The 18,980-nt window shown below is 46.9% G+C and overlaps 1 protein-coding gene across 6 annotated transcripts in view; it reads left to right on the top strand.

Moving 5' to 3' along the window:
* Srl (sarcalumenin) overlaps positions 1-18,980 on the top strand; it is a 64,930-nt gene that overhangs the window by 15,939 nt on the left and 30,011 nt on the right. For 3 of the 6 annotated variants that reach the window (NM_001347162.2, NM_001361474.2, NM_175347.6), the window contains exon 1: positions 2,904-2,977. The exons of 2 other annotated variants lie outside the window; for them this stretch is intronic. In NM_001347162.2, coding sequence (NP_001334091.1) covers positions 2,917-2,977 — 61 coding nt within the window. In that variant the 5' untranslated portion in view covers positions 2,904-2,916. Of the gene's footprint in view, positions 1-2,881; positions 2,978-18,980 lie in introns of those variants that run through there. One more of the 6 variants, XM_030248915.1, reaches the window with a different exon arrangement.

Raw genomic sequence — 18,980 nt, 5'->3', positions numbered from 1 at the left:
CAAGAACAACTGATAAATGGTATTTGATAAAAAGCAAGAACTTCAGTTCCTTGAAAGGCATTTAAGGGAATGGAATGACAAGCTACAGACTTGGAAAGGACATTTGCAAGTCAGATATCTGATAAAGGATTTATGTAAGGATCAAAACTGAACAAAACATCTCATAATAAGTGGACAAAAGATTTAAGCAGGCATTTAATAAAAAATATACCAAAAAATAGGTAGTAGACAAGTGAAGACGTTAATATTATTAGCTTTAGGGAAGTGGAAGTCAAGACTGAATGAGATGAGATGGCCCAGAGGGTAAAGGCACTTGCCTCCAAGCCTGTTGGCCTGAGCGCAGTTCCCAGAAGCTGGGTGGTGAAAGGATAGAAGTCTCTTCTAGCCTTTGTGTGCACCATAACATGCGCGTGCACACACACACACACACACACATACACACACGAAAACTGTTTAAGAAATAAATCCTGCAGTGAGCCCCACAAGTACATCTAAAGAGCCTGAAGGTAAGGGCTGAGGCGTACTCAGTGATGGACTTCTTGGCTAGGACATGGAAGGCCTTGAGTTCCATCCCCAGGACAGCATGTACCAACTGTATCAGGTTAGGCTGCGTGGGGACTGAAACAAGTGAGCTTTTGGGAACATAAAATAGTACAATCGCCTTGGGAAAAGTTTAAGCAGATATCATATGACTCAACGTTTTCACTCCTAGGCATTTACACAAGAGAAAAAGCTTCTGTCTGTACATTGCTATACCTTCAGATATTCATAACAACTTTACTTTTAATGGTTTAATTTTGGAAACAACCCACATGTCCATCAGCAGGTGAGTGGATAACCAATTGTGGTTTGTTCCTACAATGGATGACTATTCACTGATAAAAAGGAATAGGCATCCATCCTATAATCAGCCTCCAAACGCTGACACCATTGCATACGCTAGCAAGATTTTGCTGAAAGGACCCTGATACAGCTGTCTCTTGTGAGACTATGCCAGGGCCTAGCAAACACAGAAGTGGATGTTCACAGTCAGCTATTGGATGGATCACAGGGCCCCCAATGGAGGAGCTAGAGAAAGCACTCAAGGAGCTAAAGGGAACTGCAACCCTATAGGTGGAACAACAATATGAACTAACCAGTACCCCGGAGCTCTTGTCTCTAGCTGCATATGTATCAAAAGATGGCCTAGTTGGCCATTGTTGAGAAGAGAGGCCCCTTGGTCTTGCAAACTTTATATGCCTCAGTACAGGGGAATGCCAGGGCCAAGAAGTGGGAGTGGGTGGGTAGGAGAGTGGGGGGGGGAGGGTATGGGGGGGCTTTCGGGATAGCATTTGAAATGTAAATGAAGAAAATTGGGGGAAAAAAAAGGGATAGGCAGCCAGGCGTGGTGGTACACACCTTTAATCCCAGCACTCTAGAGGTAGAGGCAGGCGGATTTCTGAGTTTGAGGCCAGCCTGGTCTACAAAGTGAGTTCTAGGACAGCCAGGGCTATACAGAGAAACTCTGTCTCAAAAAGCCAAAAGCAAAACCAAAAGAAAAAAAAAGAAAAAAGAAAAAGGATAGGCTATTGATAGAATGAATAAATCTGAAAATAATTGTGCTGAGTGAAAGGAAGCAGATAAAGGCCACTGATAGCTGGGAAATGCAGACTAACGTGTATCGACAGCAAGCAGATTAAAGGTTGCCAGACTGTAGCGGAGGGATCTGCTCATTTTCTTGATTGTGCTGGTATATAAGAGATTGCAGACATTGGTTAAATTTTACCAGTTTGTACCCTTTAGATAGGTGTGGTGTACAAGGCATGGTGGCACACACCTTTGGTCCCAGCACTCAGGAGGCAGAGGCAGGAGAATCCTTGAGTCGAGGCCAGCCTGGTGTACAGAGTGAGCTCCAGGACAGCCAGGCTGCACAGAGAAACCCTGACTCAAGAAAAACAAAAACAAGAAACCCTATGTAGCATATTTTTTGTTGATTGTATATCAATAAAGCTGCACTAAGTATGGGAAGCACATGGGCTAGGGACATGATTTTGTGGCAGAGTGTTCTGGCCTAAGCCCTGTGTTTAATTTCCAGTACCATAAAACCAAGCTTTGAGAACTGTAAAGTTCCCAGCACAGAACAGGTGCCCAGTTTGCTTTTAGTTCATTTACTCCGTGGCCAGTTGCTGCCTCCTCCCTTCCTGGTGACACTATCCCCTAGCCAGACAAGCCGACATCTGCTGTCCTATAGCTGGCTCTCAGGGCTACCACAAGCCCAGAGGAAGAATGCATCAAAAAGCACTTTGTAGAGGTGACTGAACATTCAGGAGGCCCTGCCCACTGGAAATGGACCTGCCTCTCCACCTCCAACTGACATCATGTCATTCAGGCGATTCTCTGAGTCCCCTTTTTCCCTCTGCTCAGCATTCTCTGTACAGAGGCCCTGGAAGGACAAGCTCGTAGTCGTCGACCTCAAAGGTCAGATGTCGTGGGTTTTCCTATTTGCTAGATTGCAGATCAGGGACTATCAACTAGGATTGGTTTCCATTTGGCCTATAGTCCTTCATTTGTAGGCATTTCCAGGTCCTTGACCTATCTGAGACTTTAGGTCAAGGTAGCAAATATTCTAGGAAGACTCAAGTTCCTAACTCCTGGACCTTAGCCCAAGGGCCATCTTTAGCCCCTTCTCCCCTACCCTGAACTAAATAACCCTGGGCATGTTGGGAGAGGCCACTACTGGGCTCTGCTTCTCTGCTTGGAGCCTAGGACAACACCCACAGTAGCCCTTGGGGGTCTGGGCTTCTTTCCCATCGTGTTTGCCCAGTTGCCCTAGTGACTGTGTGACCCTTCTCCCCCGCCCTCCACCTCCTGCCGTGCCTGCTTGCACCCACCATATAAATAGAGGCGAGGAGCAGCTGGGCTCTCTTGGCAGTCACCATGAAGGCGCTGCTCCTGCTCTGCTGTTTCCTGGCCTCCCTGCTGCTTTCAGGACAAGCAGGTACGCCCCCTGCACAAATGGCTTCCATTGGGCCCCTAATGTGCCCAAGTTTTTATCCGAGTGGGGGGCTGGGCTGATGGCAGAACTTTGCATCTAGCTCGTATAACTGCCCTTCTCTCAGGGGCCCGGGACACAGAGGATGAGGTGCTAGAGAGAAGTGGGAGCCAGTGAGGGGTTCTAAGAAGAAATCAGAGCAAATGGTTCTGAGGTCTAGACCAGGTTCAGAGAGAAACATGCTGGAGAGAGGACCCTCCGGAGTCAGGCATAGAGGAATCTCTGAGATGGATAAAAATACATACTCTTGGAGCTGGAGGTTGTCTGAGTTACCATCTTGGTGGGAGATAGGACAGAGACTTTGTTTTAGCTAGTGACTTAGGTCTGCATGTCCATGGACAGAGTGGGACACTGCAGACAAAGCTGAGAATCATTTTATGAACAGTGGGACAGAGTTGGAACTGGGATAGGGTAGAACTGAATGGAAAGCTGAGAACTGGTGACTGTGTTGGAAGCAACTGGACAGAATGTGGAGGGGAATGGAGGAGAGCCTTCCGAGGGGCAGGGTCTTTCCTCCAGAAGGGGGCTCAGCTCTGCACACCATGGCTCTCCTTTGGCATCTCAACATTTTGTGTGGCAGAGGTGGTGGCTTGGGTTGCAGCATGGGGGTTATTTATAGTCTGCGGAGGGGACACCGATCATTTTGCCACCTCTCTTGTTCTTAAGACTCCCAAGACTGGCTTCCCCTTGGGGATTCTTAGGGGAGGTGCTCTAAGATTCCCCCTAGGGATCTAGGACACCCTGGTCTGTCTTTTATGCTGGTACTTCATCTTTGTGAGATTTCTGGGTCCTTGTTTTAGACCTTTAAGGTTCTGTCTCAGGGACTGGAGTGACAGAGGTGCAGTCCAGTGAGAGGATAGGCATATGAGGAACAAAAGCCATTCTTTGGGGGTGTGAGAGGTAAGGCTGGGTGCTCTGGGCCATTGGGCTTGCTGTTGGGCCCTGCCCTTGTCTGCCCTTGAGTTAATTTGGTCTCCATGGGGCTGTGGTGGCTAGAGTGGTGAGTATTCCAAGCGGCTGTCAGGTGGCTAAGTATGGAAACAGTCCTGTAATTGGATCCTGAGCCCGAAGCCACTGCCACCCTCTCCTCTTCCCAGCCCCTCCTCTGCTGCTCCAGCCCCAGCTGCCACCTTGAAGCTACCACACAGCAAAGCCCCAGGAATTTCTGTCCTTTTAGGGACATTTAAATTTTTTTTCTTTCTTTGTATAAAGGGGACAGGATTTCTAGACTATTCTGAAGGCTATGTTCAGAGCTCTTGCTATGGGAAAGAGGCATGTGATTCATATCAAAGTTTTTCTAGGCTGTTTCTTTTTGTACCCAGGAGTGTGAGCTTGCTCTTGCCTGTCTCAAATCCCCCTGCCTGCTTGTTCTACTTCAGTTACCACTACTCTGCCCAGTTGTAGATTGTGTACCCCGAGGTGGCTGCTGCTTCAACTCAGTGGGAGGTTACAAGACACCTGATGCTTTCCCCATACCCCTAGAACAGCAGTCTTTGCTAGTGGTTGAATTTCCCCCAGAACTTGCCATCCTGGCTAAAGGTCACTACCTTGTAGCTGAACTCCTGTCTCCATTTTTCCTCCGGTCGTCATTTATCTCCCTGGGCTAGAAGAAGCCAATGTCTTCTCTAGCTCTACCCTCACTTTCAAAGATAGGAACCCTGGAACACATCCTATCTTATCTTTCCCACATTGCTTCTATGGTTCCTCTAGACTGGGTGGTTGACTCTGAGGTCCCAATTGCCTCTTCTCATTAGGACACCCAGCATCCCTGTTTCCCTAGGCATTAGTCACAAGTACCTACACCAGAACTTGGGAGCAGCCATAGGCTCCTGTCACCAGACACCTCTGGTCCCTTCCCTCGTCCAGCTACCCCGAGTTCTTTATAATTACCCGAGTTCTCTCCCTGGTCTAAGGACCTGGAAGAGAGGTCTCATCAAGAACTCCAGAGATGATTTAATGAATGTTTTTATTGGATAGTGAAGGAAAGAAAAACTTGGTGAAGTGAAAGGACCTTCCCAGTCAGGGACAGAAGCACAAGTCCCAGTGCTGTTAGCACTCCTCTGGGAACCGTGTCCCTCCCCTGCCTGCCTGGCAGAGGACTGTGGATGCATGTGAAAGGGGGGCGTGGACAAGGCCGCCCAGGACGTTTCTGAGACTGTTGCTTCAGATCCTTTGACCCCCCATTCCACCGTAAGAAATTGGTGTGTGCTGGGGGTGCACTTCTACAGGCCCAGGGTGATGTGTCCATTTCGTTCCCTGAGGGCACAGGTTGCCTCCTCTTTACTGTAAGGCTGTATATGGAGAGGGAAACTTCCTTTCTGCCTCCTCCACAGGGCAGTCCAGCTGCTACTGTCTTCTGCTGGGGGGCTTTAAGAGGAGTGAAGTCGGGGCTCCAGGGAGAGCCGACTTTAGAAACCTTTCTAGTTCCCAAAGTGATGTCCCCTTGTCTAGCTTGTGAAAGCTGGACAAGCTCACAGGGTACATCTTGTCTCCCCACTTTCCATCGGGAGCCTGTGAAGTGCAGTGCCAGGATGTGCTTATGGCTTCAGCCCTTTCCCTAGTGGCATGAGAACCATAGTTGGGAAATTCTGTTTTCGCCCCTTATATGTTACAGTGAATACCATATGTTACAGTGAAGGCCAAATAACTAGTTCCTGGCCAGTCAGAACCAGAGCTCAGATCTCTTTTCTTCTTTCTCTGTGCCTTTGTCCACTTAGCCCCTGGGAAAGGTGAAGAGAAGGAAGGCCAGTTGCAACCAACTGGCCTTTGGTGTCTGCTTGTGAATGTAGGTTGAGAAGGACCCAACTCCTGTGGACACAAATGGAAGACAAGATGGCTGCTTTTGCTGCTGGCTCTGCCTAAGAGGGGGATGAGGTACTTGTTGGCTGGAATGAAGGTGACAGCTGGGAGAGTATGCTGTACAGAACAGGGTCTGTGGCTCTGGAGATGGGCACATTCTCTAGTCTAAGCCCAAATCCAAGCCTAGCGTGGAGTGTTGCTCGAGGACTTGAAGCCATTCATTCACATAGCTTGAAATAATTCATCATTTTATAAAGTCATTCAATATTTATTGTGCCTGCTGTTTTGTTTTTTTTTTTTGTTTTGTTTTTTTTTTTTTTGTTTTTTTCGAGATAGGGTTTCTCTGTGTAGCCCTGGCTGTCCTGGCACTCACTTTGTAGACCAGGCTGGCCTCGAACTCAGAAATCCACCTGCCTCTGCCTCCCAAGTGCTGGGATTAAAGGCGTGCGCCACCACGCCCGGCTGTGCCTGCTGTTTTTAAAGTATGGTATTAAGGGAATAGGGAAGAAATTTTTGGCATACTTTTCGTCTAGAAGGAAGGAAAAAGACAGCTTCCTTCATACACATACACTGGGCTGATAAGATACTATCATAATGGAGATTTGAGAAAGCAAGAAGCTGGGGTAGGAGTGGAGTGAAGAATGTCTTTTTTATGAAAATACACAATGTTTGTACGTATTGATTGGGGAGGGGCCTGTATGTGCCACAGACAGCCTTTGGGAACCTCAGTGATCTAATTAGTGCCATCAGGCTTGGCAGCGAGCACTCACCCGCTGAGCCACCTGCTGCCTGAGGAGCGGTTTTAGATTGAGGAAGATGAAACTGGCCCTTGAGGGAAGGAGGGTTCAGCTGTGAGAAGACAGCAGGAAGGGAGCAGAACTAGCCAGCCTTATGGAGTGAGCTGTGAGTGGCCTTCAGTGCTGGCTGAAGAAGAAAGCTTTCTTCTGTGGACAGTGGGGAGCCATGGGGGGCTTTGAGAGATGTGCTTAGTTATGTTGGTAGGAAGGAGCAGGATTGGAGGAAACGAATTAGTCAGCTATGTCAGAGAGTATAGTCCCAGAGAACTTGTGAGTAGGCAGAAGAGGCAACCCTAACAGAGTTAGGATACTCCAGGCCAGACTTCCCAACCTGGGCAGGCTGCAGGAAGACCTGACAGGCTTCCTTGCAAATCACTGGAGGAACTTCAGAACAAGACATTGCTACTGCGGGAGAGAACACATGCTAAATGCTCGGTTTGGGCAAATGTGGTGATACATGACTTTAGTTTTAGCCCTCAGGAGACAGTGGCAGATAGATTCTGTGAGTTACAGACCAGCTTGGTCTTCCTAACAAGTTCCAGGCCATCCAGGAGTGAAATTCTGTTACACATACACAAAGTTCAGTTTAGGTCATTTTGAGTACCTTAGACTATGGGACATCTGGATGGGGATTAGAAGTAGTTAGAAAGCTGAGATCAGACTGAGCATGGTGGCACATGCTCATAATTCTAACACATAGGGAAAAGGAGTCCGAGTTCAAGGTCATCCTGGGCTATCTATATAGAGGGTCTCTGTTTTAAACAAATAAACAAAACTAGAGGAAAGATGAGATTGTAGCCTAGGACTAGATGAAAACCAGGCCTAGAAATGCAGAGGCACAGTTCACTTATACAGAGACCAGCAAGCTGGGACGGAGGGAGCCATTGCAGAGGGAGAAAAATAAGATCAAGAACTCGTCTTTGAAGGACACTGGAACTGAAGATTAGGAAGAGGAAGAAGATAATAAATAAATGAGTTTCAGAAAGATGGAAAGGAATACCAGGAGAGAGAGTGGCCTGGTGGCCAAGGGAAGGGATGTCTCATAGAGGAAGGGGCCGTCAAAGGGATTAAATGTCACAGAGACCTGGAAGACGATGAGGTGTTGATTTTGACAACCCAGAGGTCACTGGCAGATTATAAGGGATTTAGGAGTATTTAGTGATCACATAGAGGCAACATATTTAGATGTGGGGAGTTAAAGATTAAGCAGGGTGGATAAAAGCCAGAAGGCATTGCAGACAGAGAGAAACTTTAACACTGGGTATATTTTTGAGCCAATAGGGAAGGCTCCTGTGGAAAGGAAGAGGTTGAAGAGCACAGGGAAGGGTTGTGGCTGTGGCTCAGTTAGCAGAGTGATTACATAGCATGCATAAGGCCTTGGGTTCAATTCCCTGCATCACATAAAACTGAGGATGGTGACATGCTCTGGTAATCCCAGCACTTGGCCAGCAAAGAGAGGAGAACCAGGACAGGAGTTCAGGGTCACTCTGGGCTACAGAGTGAGTCAGAGAGAGGCTGGATTACACGAGACCCTGATTTAAAAAAAAAAAAAAAAAAAAAGGACAAGAACAAGATGGCAAATGGGATGTCTGAGATGTCAGAATTCTCAAGTTGGGCACAAAAGGCCTGAGCATACTGAGCTCTGATGAGAAGAGCTGAAGAGACCTTGGGTAGAGACCATGTTAGAATCAGTCTCAGTGACCCATGCTATCCAAGGAATTGAACTAAGGTATGCCTGTAGGGTCCCTTGGGGATTTCAACCTTTCTAATTCTGCAACCCTTTAATGCATGTGGTGAAACTCAAGCATAAAATTGTTTTCATTGCTACTTTATAACTGTAATTTTGATACTGTTGGGCTGGAGAGATGGCTCAGCAGTTAAGAGCACTGACTGCTCTTCCAGAGGTCCTGAGTTCAAATCCCAGCAACCACATGGTGGCTCACAACCATCTGTAATGGGATCTGATGCCCTCCTCTGGTGTATCTGAAGACATCTACAGTACACTCATATACATGAAATAAATAAATCTTTAAAAAATGTTGCTACTGAATCAAACATAATGTCAATACTTTTGAAGGTAGAGGTTTGCTAAAGGGGCTGTGACTCACAGGCTATGGAAGGTCATAGAAGGGAGAGCCTGACAAACCTTCCAAGAGCTCTGTGTAGTTAGGGAGACTTGTTGCTCTGAGCTTGAGTTGAAGCCAAGCCAGTGTCCACTGTTGAGGAAGAACTGTGAGATGCTTGGAAGAGAAGGCTGAAGGTGAAACAGTAAACCAGCATTTTCATTAGAGTGAATGTCGGGGGCTGCCACCTTCAGTCAGAGTGACTGAACTTGCCCTGACTCCATCATCTAGAATGTGTACTTAACAAGTGCCTGTTGAGTCCACTGTGGATAAAGCACTATGTGCTGGTCCCCTCTGGATTCCAGTTTCTAAGTGGAAACTGACAGGGGAGGCCCATGGCCTGGGTCATCTGGATGATGATCGTACTATTGATGAGAGATGAAGATAGGCATCCAGGCTCGGGTGTCTCCCCTCTCTTTCATCTTGGCTTGGAGAAAGGAAATGGACAAGATGGGTAAGGCTGTGTCCTTCATTTCTACTTTAGGAGCCCTGGCTCCTCAGAATCTCCCACCCTCACCTGCCTTCTTAGGAAGGCATTAGAGCTGAAGCTGTCTGTCTTCAGAATATATCCACACTGCAGGGCCCCATAGCTCTGCTCTCGTCTCGTCTCGTCTCGTCTCGTCTCGTCTCGTCTCGTCTCGTCTCGTCTCTTCTCTTCTCTTCTCTTCTCTTCTCTTCTCTTCTCTTCTCTTCTCTTCTCTTCTCTTCTCTTCTCTCTCTCTCTCTCTCTCTCTCTCTCTCTCGATTTATTTTTATTTTATGTATGAGTACACTGTCACTGTCTTCTGACACACCAGAAGACGGCATCGGATTTCATTACAGATGGTTGTGAGCCACCATGTGGTTGCTGGGAGTTGAACTCAGGACCTCTGGAATAGCAGTCAGTGCTCTTAACTGCTGAGCCATCTCTCCAGCCCATGTAATTCTTTTTTGACTTACTTCTCCATCTCCCTACCAGCACTGTGTGTGTTCTTCATTTCCACTACCTACCATGGAAAAGCTATACTCATGTTAATGGAAGACCAGGACTCAATAGCTTGAACTGTCATTTTTACCTGGAGAAATGCATCTCTAAGGCAGAATTTCCTATTGCTTTGGTGAGCAAGGCCTGTGGAACTCCTTAATTACAATACACAGGCAACAGGTAGTCCCTGAATTCTGTAGAGTGGGCCTCCTCTGCCTGGTTCTGTGTAAGAATTAAAGGCACAAGGAGCCCAGCTTGAAGGGCTGCCAAACTGGATATGCTTATTGTTCCCCAGGTCTCAGTCGCCTGGGTCCACCCCAGATCAGTATGCTCAGAGGAGAATTATGAGAAACATAATTCAGGGAACAAATGGGACTGTCAGGTTCAGCAAAGTCCCTTTCCTGCCTACTGTGGCCTGACTGATCTGCTGTTGTGTTTCTGTAGGATTGAGGAGTCTCCCCCATCCCTCCCTGCTCCTGAGACAGGGTTTCTCTGTGTATCCTTGGCTGTCCTGGAACTCGCTCTTTAGACCAAGTTGACCTTAGACTCAGAGATCCACCTGCCTCTGCCTCCTGAGTGCTGGGATTAAAGGTGTGTGCCACCATGGCAGCAAGGAGTCTTACCCCACCTGGTTTCAGCCTTCGTCTCCACTCACCAAAGCAGTTTTACTTACAATCAAGGTCCCAGGTCACTTCCACCTAGGGGGACATGCCTGCTATTTGTCAACTTATGTATTTACCTTCCCTCCCAGAGCAGCCATTCCTGAGCTGCTCAATTGCAAGATAGAAAACTTGTGAGGAGAATCAGAATTCAAGTGTCAGAATTAAACCAGTGCAAGTAACAATGTATTAAATGTTATTAATAACTGAATGTAATTAGTCAATAAATAGAATTTAATCAGAATTAAAGGGCCAAAAGATCAACTGTTCACATCTCCAAGGCCATAGAGCCTTATGGAGGGCTCTTCAGTCCAGTTTAAGTTCTTCCTCAGCTAGTATGGAGGGAGAGCTGCTTTCAGCTGCCCTGGGGTAAGTATGCCCACCTACGGATTCTGAAGACATTGTTGCTAGTGGGAGTCACCCTGGAAGTCTGTCTTTCCTGAGATGGTGCAGTGTGGGGTGTAGGAAAGCAGGGTGGCTGTGAATGAAGCCAGAGGGATTTGACAGGACCCTGGTAGTTTCCTGGATCTCTGTAAGAGCTTTAGGGGACAGGAAAGGGTTTTTCTCCCGTCACTCCCTCCCAGGTTCTTCTTTGCACAGTCTCCTTGAGAGTTCTTACTTCTTCCCTCAGTTTGGAGTATGCTAGGAATCATATGAGTGTGGGCTACATGCCAGCCTTTGGGAATAGAGGGCTTATCAGAGAGACCTGCAGCATATGGGTGTGGTCTTCCGTAGGGTTAGACCTAACCCTTTTAGCTAAGGAGATTGAGGTGGATCCAGTCAGGATGCAATCAGAAGGAAGTGTGGAAACTCACTGAATTCTCTGGGAAGTTGAATGAGTCCAAGGAGTAGGGGTATTTTACCCCCAAGGAGGGAGAGCTGAGGCAGATGTGGAGTCTCTAAGTTCTTACAGACCCTTCTTGGGACCTCCAAGTTCAGGCAGAGTCACATGGTACAGGCAGAAATGGACTGACTGTGCTTTGCCCCAGAGCTGACCTTCTATTTGGAGAGATGACTTGCACTGTAAAAAAATGTTACTAACACCCCCTGCAGGCTGCACTCTGGTTGGAGTTCAGAAGAGAGTTAGGAAGGTCGGCTTCACAGAGGGAGCCGGCCACACTTGTAGGGGGAGAAAATCATCAGATCATCTACTTCTGGAGGGCAAGAGACTGCGCTTTTATCATTTCTCTTATAGATGTAGAAATAAGTAGACTTTTAAAAAATTCATGGTTTGTTTTTATTTCTGACAATCAACCATGGTCCAAAAAGATTAAAAGGGAAATCCCAGAAATAAGTAACTTATAAATTTTAAATAACTTTTTTTGAAACAGCATCTCATTATATGGCTTTGGCCTGGCTGGCCTGGAACTCACTATGTAGAGTCGGCTGGTCTGGAACTCACTATGTAGAGTCGGCTGGTCTTCTGCTCTCAGAGAGCACCTGTTTTTGTCTCCCAAGAGTAAGGATGGAAAGCACTGCCACTCACGTCCTGATTGTTTCAGTCATTAGTTTTGTTGTCACTCTCTCCTGCCTTCCCCACCCCTCTACAGTCCTGGGGGCTGAACCCAGGCTCTCATCCAATCTGGGCATGTGCTCGGCCACTGAGCTACATCCTCAGCTCACTGTGCCTAATTTAAAATGTTATCACCTTTTTTATTTACTTATTCTGTGTGTATATGCACACATGTATATACATGCCTTGGTGCATGTGTGGAGGAGAGAGGACAACTTGTGGGAGTCAGGTCCCTTCTACCATGTAGAGTTCTGGGAGTCAAACTCAGGTTATCCAGGCTTGGGCACATTCTTTCCTACTGCTCCATCTGGTTGCCATCCCACCTCCCTCTTCTTGAGGCAGGGTCTCAGGTAGCTCAGCCTGGGAAAACTCTAGTCTAGGATGATCTTGAACTGGTCTTCCTGCCTCCACCTCCCAAGTGCTGGGATTATGAGTGCGAGGTACCATACCTGGTTTAATGCGACACTGAGGATGAAACCCAAGGCTCTGCTCATGCAAGCACACGCTTTACCAAGTGAGCTACACGTCCAAGGCTGCTTAATTTGCAAATTAAAATTGTGTGGAGCCAGAGAGATGGTTCAGCAGGGAAAGTCATTTGCCGCTAAGCTTGATAACCTGAGTTTCTTCCTCAGAACTCAGTGGTTGAAGGAGAGATCTCACTCTGGCAAATTGCCTTCTGACCTCCACACATGTGCCATGGCATGTGCACATCCTTCTCACCAACAAATACGTAAAGAAATAAAAATGTTAAGAGGTTATCATAGGTATGTATGAACAGGAAAAAAACCCACATCCTATATAGAACCCAGCACTATGTGGTTTCAGGCCTCCTTCCACGTGGAACCTGAAACACACCCCCTGTAAGACCAGGGGACTACTGTACTGTATTAGTAATACTTAGCATGGAATGGGGCTCACTGAAGGCACTTAATAATGTCTAATGAATGAGCAGATGATTTGTGTAAGCAGAGTGATCTACAGTCAAGGGGAAGCTCAAAGTTTTGCACTGGCAGGAACAGGATGAGAGCCATACTGGCTAGAAGGGGCAGCTCATGTTCAGGGGGAGACAAGGCCACCCTGATGGATGGGAGCCAGCTGGAAAGAGCCTTGAGGGCCAAGCTAAGAGACTTGTCTCCCTAGCCTGCTTTCCTTTTGACTAGACCCACCCCCTTCTCCTCCCTCTCAGATATTTTTGGATCCTTCTACAGCAGGGACAGCACTCTGAGTTCAAACAGGTGCAGGCAAAGCCTGGCCTGCAGTTTGGTGCTTACAGGAAGTGGGCTGTGCTGGGAGCTCAGCCCAGAACCCAGCCAGGGGAGAGCCCTGGGCCTTGGGAGTCCCCTCCTTCCTTCCCTCCTCCAGCGGACCACTGCCAAGCTGCAGCCCCTGGTCCTCTTCCAAGTGGCCATTGGGTTAGAACCTCACTGCCCAGTTGTCTCCAATAGAATTTTCCCTAGATGGCAATAGGTAAAAGTTTGACTGACAAAGTCAGACTCTTGGCTCCTCTTTCTGTTTCCTTTCTGTTAACAGTATCTCTATGTAGCTGTAGCTGGCCTTGAACTTATAGCCCTCCTTCCTTAACCCCCTAAATGCTGGGATTATAGACGTGCACCACCTCGATCATTCTGTACCCATTTCTTTACCTATTAACTAGGGATAATAATACTTGACCTATTGAGAACATGGAGGCTATGTAATTAAAGTAAGAATAAGGGCCGGGCAGTGGTGGCGCACACCTTTAATCCCAGCACTTGGGAGGCAGAGGCAGGCAGATTTCTGAGTTCAAGGCCAGCCTGGTCTACAGAGTGAGTTCCAGGACAGCCAGGGCTACACGGGGAAACCCTGTCTCCGGAAAAAAAAAAAAAAAAAAGAATAAGGGAGCTAGGGTGGGGATAGCTCAGCTGGTAAAGTGCTTGTCTAATGCAATGTGCAGGCCTGGGCTTCCTCCCTAGCACCACGTAACTGGTCATGGTGCCTATAATCCTGCCCCTTGGGAGGATAAGAAGTTCAAGGTCGTCCCAATATCCTGGGATATGTAGTGAGTTGGAGGCCAGATTAGGGTGTACAAGACCCTGTCTCCAAAAAATGTCCATCAGCTCTTATAACCAAATATTCCTTGAGCCAGGCATGGTGGTGCATGCCTTTAGTTCCAGCACCCATGAGGCAGGATGATGTCCATGGGTTCGAGGCCAGCATGCTCTACATAGTTAATTCCAGGACAGCCAAAGCTACATAGCAAGACCCTTTTGAAAAATAAGTTCTTTTAATGTTAACAGGGCTGTGACAGTGGCAGCACGTTTTCTCTGTTGAGCATATGTGCTGTCACTTGATATATGCTGCCAGTTTCCTCAAATATCATGGGACAAGAACAACTGAGGGACTCTATCAGCATTTCACTCCCACTAGGGCTGTTAATATCTTTGGGATTCTCTGTCCTCAGAGAGCTTACAAACCAGGAGAGGGGTTAGTCCGTACTCATGAGATGAACAGAGAACCATATAAGGTAGATGGAATCAGGGGCTAAAAATAAGTAGCCAGAGAGAGAGAACAGTGAAAGGGGAACATTTGTCAGACAGGCTCTGTGGCTGGGAGGGGGTGCTCAAACTTGGCTTCCAAACATGTGATGCCAGGATGGTAGGGGTAGGGACTGGGGCTTGGGACTAATGAAATCACATCTGGCCGAGTGTGGGAGAATGTTTGGCAGATTCCAAAGGCCAGGCTTAGGTGTTGGTTCCTATATCATTTCCCTGTCATTGCCATAACAAGTTACCACAAATTTGATGGCTTAAAACATTAAAAAATGGCTGGGTGTAGTGGTGCACGCCTTTAAACCTAGCACTTGGGGAGACAGAAGCAGGTGTGTGTGTGTGTTCAAGGCCAGCCTAGTCCACATAGTTAGACCTCATCTCAAACAAAACAATACAAAACAAAACAAAACAAATTCCATGAAAGTATTCTTGCTCAGTTATAGAGTGTAGAAGTCTAAAATCAAGGCACTGGTAAGGCTAACTAACCTTTTGAAGATTTTTGTGGAGGAAGCTTTGTGCTTTTCCCAACTTTTTGTAATTGCCAGTAATCCCTGGTTTTCCTGGTTCCAGCCTCACTACTCAGATCTCACCCCTGCCTTCCTATGGTCTTCTTTCCAGTCTGGGCTTCTATATTTTTTTCCTTACTATATAAGGATATTAAAAACATTGGGTTTAGGACTCACCCTAATTTACATGACCTCATCTTAACTAATTACATCTTTAAAAATTATATTTCCAAATAAGGTCACATTCTCAGGTCATGGCGGACACAGATGTTGAAAGGACACCCTTCAACCCACTATAATTTCTTAACTGTGAACCTCAAGATGTCTGGTAGCTGTGATCTCCAAGTGTTTATCTCTCATGTCTCTTGAGCAATAGTCTGCTGGGAAGAGGGGCACCTCTTGCCTTGGTCCTACTGCTCCGGTGGTTCCTACAATGACCCGATGGCCAATTTGGAACTCTGCAGATACACCCAGAGGGAAGATGTTAAATGAATGTATAGATAGCTGTGGTTGGAGCAGCTGCCCAGCTTACAAGGGTGCTGTGGGGAGGGTTCCTGCCTGCATGGCTTCAGCCATGGAGCATGCTAAGGTGGAAGATCCTAGGGAAGGAGAACTAGCTTCTGGATGGCTGGTGATAGAGAGCAAGGACCCAGAGGTTGGAAATGGAAGCATAGCTTACTTTCTGTGTGAGACCCTGTATCAGTCCCCTTGATCTCAGCCCTTGTGTGTTGTAGGAGCCAAGCAAGGGCTAGATGGGATGTGGACATCCTTATGATCCTTTGCAGAAGCTGCTCAGAATAAACTTCTGAATGGCTGGCCACCCAGTGAGGTTCCCATGCTCACAGGCCTCCTGCCAAGTAGCAGAGGTTCCCTATAGAAGATTAGAATAGTTGGGTCTCCTCACAGTAGGTATCAGGAATGCCCAAGTCTAGGGTATCTGGGCAGTTGGAGAAGCTAGGCACTGTGGTACATCCTGGTTCTAGAGGAACTGGGGTAAGGGGATTACTTTCAGTCTTTGTCCAGTCTAGGCCTTCAGATCTTTTCATAAATATTCATCAGTGAGTACTGAAGAGATTGCTCAGTAGTTAAGAGCACTTGCTGCTCTTTCCAAGGACCTTAATTTGGGTACTAGTACTCACGTGGTTTGTAACAGACTATAATTCCAGCTCCAGGTTATCCAATGCCCTTTTTAGGCTTAATCATGTGCCCACATACACATAGCACATGTACACATGAACACATATACATAAATAAAAATAAATCCTTTTTTTTTAATTTGGTCTTTCAATATAGGGTTTCTCTGTATAGCACTGGTTGTCCTGGGACTCTCTTTGTAAACCAAGCTGACCTTGAACTCACAAAGATCTGCCTGCCTCTGTTTCCCAAGTGCTGGGATTAAAGGCATGCTCCACCATGCCCAGCAATAAGTCTTTTTTTTTTTTTTTTTTTTTTTTAAGAACAACAACAACAACAACAAACGCTCATCAGTGACCGCAAAGGCCTAGTCATGCTCCCACACTAAGCCAGATGTGAGTTCACTAGTCCCAAGCCCCAGCCCCTACCCTTACAGTCTTGGCATCATACACTCAGAAGCCTGGCTTGCACTTTAGCTAGCTCTCTCCTACCCTTTTAACCACATCATGGCTCCTCACACACTTGGCTTGTCTTCCCGCAACACCCCAAATAACCTCACATCTCATGAGCAACTACTCAGAGCCTGTGTTTGCCCCCAGTCCCTTCTCAGGCATGGAAACTGATGCTGGGTGGTTAGCTCTGGCCTCTTGTCCACTCATCTCCCCCTCTAATCAAATTTTAATGTATTTAAGGGGAGAAGATTTTGTTCAGCAATTCAGCTCAATGGTTATTACATGGTAAGCTAGGAAGGCAATTCTCCTAGGGCCCTTTAATCACATGAGAACTAGGCCTGTGGAGGTTAAGTACTGGCATTAGGACACAGCTCAGTGGCACTTCTTTTGTCTTCTGGAACTATTTGATACTGAGATCAAAAGAGGTCTTTCATTTTGTCACCATGTCTCCCATTTTCCATCCAACTATCTGTTTCTATCCATTCATTTTGTAACCAACCACACAAATAGCTATTCTAGGTACCAAGGAAACAAATCCCAAGCAGCAAGAAACTATGTAAATTATGCAGTATATTAGTGCTGTTGTAGTATACTTAATAACTTTGTTGATTCCTGGCCATCCGTCAATAATTGAGTCACGGTTTTATCAATTTATTTAGTTGTACAGTTGCTGGGCAATTACCCCTAAACTATTTCTCAACCTCAGAATGGCTATTTCGCAGCTGTGCTTCCCAAGTTCCTTGCTGTTTGAGTCTCGCCTGGGATTGTTTCTGCACTAGTCTGTCCTCACAATGTATTTCTCTCCCTTGGCCATGTGCTCCTGGTCCAACCTCCTGCTCTCTCCTTCTCCTCTCTCTCTCCTCCTGCTCCCTAACTGTGACCCCCCCCCCCCCAGCAGGGTAACCAAAGCCCTGCCTACCTCTATTCTCTACAGTAATCAGCTGTCAGAGAAGATTGGCAAACAAAATTTACACAACTTATCTTGATGTATGTGAGAATGTACTCGTCAGGACTGTAACCAAATCTCCGGGGCCAGTTTTTAGCATCTGAATATAAAACAGTACCAGACCAACCCCTAACATATTAGAAAATAATGAAATAAAACTAGGGTGAAAAAAACCAGAGGCTAAGTGGGAGACAGTTTTCATTGAGGTGGCTGGAGTAAGCCTTACAGAGATGCAATATCAGAGCAAAATTGTCTGGGAAGGGCATACTCTGAAGTGGGCACATGGAGCATAGTGAGGCAGGAGGACACAGGGGTGGTCCAAGAAGAACAAGAGTTCCCAAGTATCTGAACAGAGTGGATAAGGTGGCATCAGAGAAGAGATGAGGTCACGGGAAGCAGGACAGGTATGGGCCTCTAGGTCACATTGTAAGGCTTGGGCTTTTCCTTTGCATAAGATAGGAAGACAGGGGGTTGATGTACTGAGAATGGCCGTCACTCATCACTCTGACTATGTGGCACTCTCAGGGCATGGGAAGGGGTGTTTGTGTGTGGTTTTTTTTGTTTGTTTGGTTTTTTTGGTTTTTCGAGACAGGGTTTCTCTGTATAGCCCTGGCTGTCACTTTGTAAACCAGGCTGGCCTCAAACTCAGAAATCCGCCTGCCTCTGCCTCCTGTGGTCTTTTTTTAGATGGCCCATGAGAAACACTGGCTGGGAAGGAGGCGTATTGTCATGTGTTCTCATAGTGTGGGGAGAGCTGCTAAGTCTCCCCTAAACATCTGTCATCTCCCTAAGGATATAGGTGACAGGTACTTCAGGAGCACAGAACACATACACCTAAGTAAGCTTGAGGATCAGGGAGGAAAATCCTAGGAGATGAGCCTTGAAGCTGAGCTCTGAAGTATGATCAGGAATTGGCCTTGGGACAAGGAGTGGCAGTGAGACAGGGGACTGGTTAGAAGTGCAGGTGATCTGAATAATAGCTCTTTAGGCATGGATGACAAAAATCTAAAGAAATACTGGATGTGGACACTTTCCTGGAGACATCAACCTGGAAGATGGGTCACTACCATAGGGAGCAGGGTTTATGTCTTGTCATGTCCCTCATTGCAGTCTAGACATGAGTAATTGAGGCCAGAGACAGACATCCATGTGGCCTGAAGACATTGTGAGGGGTGTGGTAGGAAATATGGCTAGCAAGAGGAAAAGGTAAGGCTGGAACCTATAGAAAAGTAGACGGGAGTTCCAGGCACAAAGGCCATTACAACATCTGTTTTGAGATGGATGTTTAAGCCCTAACACAAGTAACTGGTCTTTTTGAAAGTGGGTCATTGTGGCTGTGGCTGTTGCATTCCTACTGGAGAAGGGTAGGCTCTATCTTCAATATGGTGGCTTCCCCCTGGGAAGAGAAGGAGAAGGTTATGTGAAGATGGAGACAGAAGGTGAAAGAGGCAGCTGTAAGCCAGGGGTTGCCTGCAGATACAGGAGCCGGGGAGATGAGACAGGCTCTCTCCTATAGAGCTCAGAGGAA

Source organism: Mus musculus, chromosome 16 (genome assembly GCF_000001635.26).
Source record: "Mus musculus strain C57BL/6J chromosome 16, GRCm38.p6 C57BL/6J".
Lineage (NCBI taxonomy): Eukaryota > Metazoa > Chordata > Mammalia > Rodentia > Muridae > Mus > Mus musculus.
This window is presented reverse-complemented; position numbering and strand designations above follow the sequence as displayed.